The sequence below is a fragment of the Bactrocera latifrons genome, unplaced genomic scaffold, assembly GCF_001853355.1.
Source record: "Bactrocera latifrons isolate USDA-ARS-PBARC rearing strain unplaced genomic scaffold, ASM185335v1 scaffold_29, whole genome shotgun sequence".
NCBI classification, from domain to species: Eukaryota; Metazoa; Arthropoda; class Insecta; order Diptera; family Tephritidae; genus Bactrocera; species Bactrocera latifrons.
In genome coordinates this window covers 337959-340034 of record NW_017536518.1, presented here as the reverse complement: position 1 = coordinate 340034, position 2076 = coordinate 337959, and the positions used below count along the sequence as shown (strand labels likewise).

The window sequence follows — 2076 nt, the reverse complement described above, 5'->3', positions numbered from 1 at the left end:
GGCCTCATCTTTAAGAGCGCTACGTTCAATTTATGGTCGTCATAATCGTACTGTCAGATCAACAGTTGAGCGTTTAGTGGAAAAAATTGAAGCCACAAGCACAGTACAAAATGTTTCTGTGCCACCGTGCACATGATTAACCCCACACATTGATAAGTTGAAATGAAATACCAAAAAAGTTTTTTTTTACATATAATCTTTGTATTTTTGTTATCATTCATTTATTAACATTCACTACAAACACGTGTGTGTATCTTCTTATTACCACTTCTTTTGTTGTTTTTGTTTATTTACTCCTTTTTTTGTTTTACTCACTTACAACTTATTACCATATTTTTACGTTTTTTTTTTTTAATTATTCTTCCATTAATTAAGCTTCTCAACTAATTTTATAATTTTTATACTCAGATTACAAATACGTACACAATATGTATGTGTGTATGTATGTAAGTAGTTGTTGTTGACAGTATGTGGAAAATTGTAAAATCTTATTTGTGTTTTTGCTTTTGTTTTTGTTTTTGTTTTTATATATTTTTTTCTTCTTTCTTTAACTTAGTTTGTTGGATTTTTTGTGGGATTTGTGTTTAATCGCCAAAAATTCAGTTAAAATTTATTCAGTGTAAACCGTTATTTTCTCGTTTAGGTCGTATATTGTATAAAAGTAAAACGAATTAAAAAGTAAGAGTAAAGTAAATATGTAAATGTGCTTTTAAAATAGTTTGAAATTTTGCATTCGTTTCCAAATTGGTGGACAGAAAAAACGATCGACCAATACAATTATATGAAGATAGTTGGCTTCCTCGTTTTGCTGTTGAAAATAACTATAGGCGCACAAGCACGGCCAAGCTCTCTTAGCAGTCTGCAGCGCTCCGCATGGTGCGGAGGTCGCGGTGGTGTTGTGTGGTTGTGCGTTATACTTTACACCGGTGTAATAACAAAACTGCAACACGTTTTTTACAATACTTCTCCCAAGTAGCTGTACATGCAGCCGTTTTGAGATGGTATTTTGTTATTTTTGCTATTGCAAGAAACTATAAGCACTACTCCAAAGCTGATTTACTTATTTCATATTAACATACAAACAAACATATAACAGTTACTTATTTACGATATAGGTTTTTGTACACAAAACGTCACTAGAACTCAGGTGTTCATCGAATGGCTTCTTAGATGTGTGTATGCAGGACATAATATTTGAGTACATTCGTATGCGTGGGTGTGTGGACACATCGTTGGTGTTATAGGCAGGTGTTTAGACGGAAGCGACAAAGTGTTACGTTTTATAGTTGATTTTGGTTGCACAATCCAACGCACATAAGCAATCAGAGCAACGCTTCAGTAGAATTGGTTCACCATAAGTGTGCGTATGTGTGTGTGTATTTAGTATGCGCACTATTGTTACCATACCGTTTATATGGTTGTTTTAATGTTCTAGCTTTCTCCTCAAGGTAACGAAAAACTTAGTGCTGTTGACTGCGCTCGCTTTTGTGAACTGCCGCAAAATGTTTGTGTCGGTGTGCGTGGTACCTATATGAGAACCTACCGGGCTCACAGGTTTTAGGCCACTCTCACCGAGCTAGCCCAGGCTTTATAGCTTCACAACAAGTCTGTAAATATGTATATGTAACTTCTTAACGCTAAACTTGGTTGTTCCTTATCATTTGTTTACGTGTGTTTCTGGCTTTTTGCTTCGGTAATTTTCCATTTTTTCTTTCTTTTCTTTCAGTGTATTATTTGTTGTATTACTCTTTTTTGTATTTAATTATTTTTTCTATTTGGTTACTTCAGTTAAATTTGCACTTTATCAAAGTTATAACCGATTTGTTTTTGTTTTCTTTTTTTTTTTAATTATTTGTTTTTGTTATTACTTTGTTTTTGAGGTGGTTCAATGAGAAGGGCTCTGTAAGTACACATATTAAGAACAGAAGATAATAGAAAGAACATATATTGGAATTTAAAAATATTGCAGCAATTGATTGATGAGCTTTGCAAGAATATTAGCGAAATAATAAAGATGATGATGATGAAGATATTATTGTGAAGTAGAGTGTGCACAAAATTATAATAAAAATAAAA

At 32.8% G+C, this 2076-nt stretch overlaps 1 protein-coding gene across 1 annotated transcript in view; it reads right to left on the bottom strand.

Annotated features, from left to right (window-relative positions):
- Positions 1-1583: 1583 nt before the first annotated feature.
- The window catches only part of LOC108970208 (protein phosphatase 1B), a 9560-nt gene continuing 9067 nt past the window's right edge, over positions 1584-2076 (bottom strand). Inside the window, exon 6 of the mRNA XM_018935477.1 lies at positions 1584-1900. Within this exon, the coding sequence (XP_018791022.1) occupies positions 1886-1900 (15 nt within the window). The 3' untranslated portion in view covers positions 1584-1885. The remainder of the gene's footprint in view (positions 1901-2076) is intronic.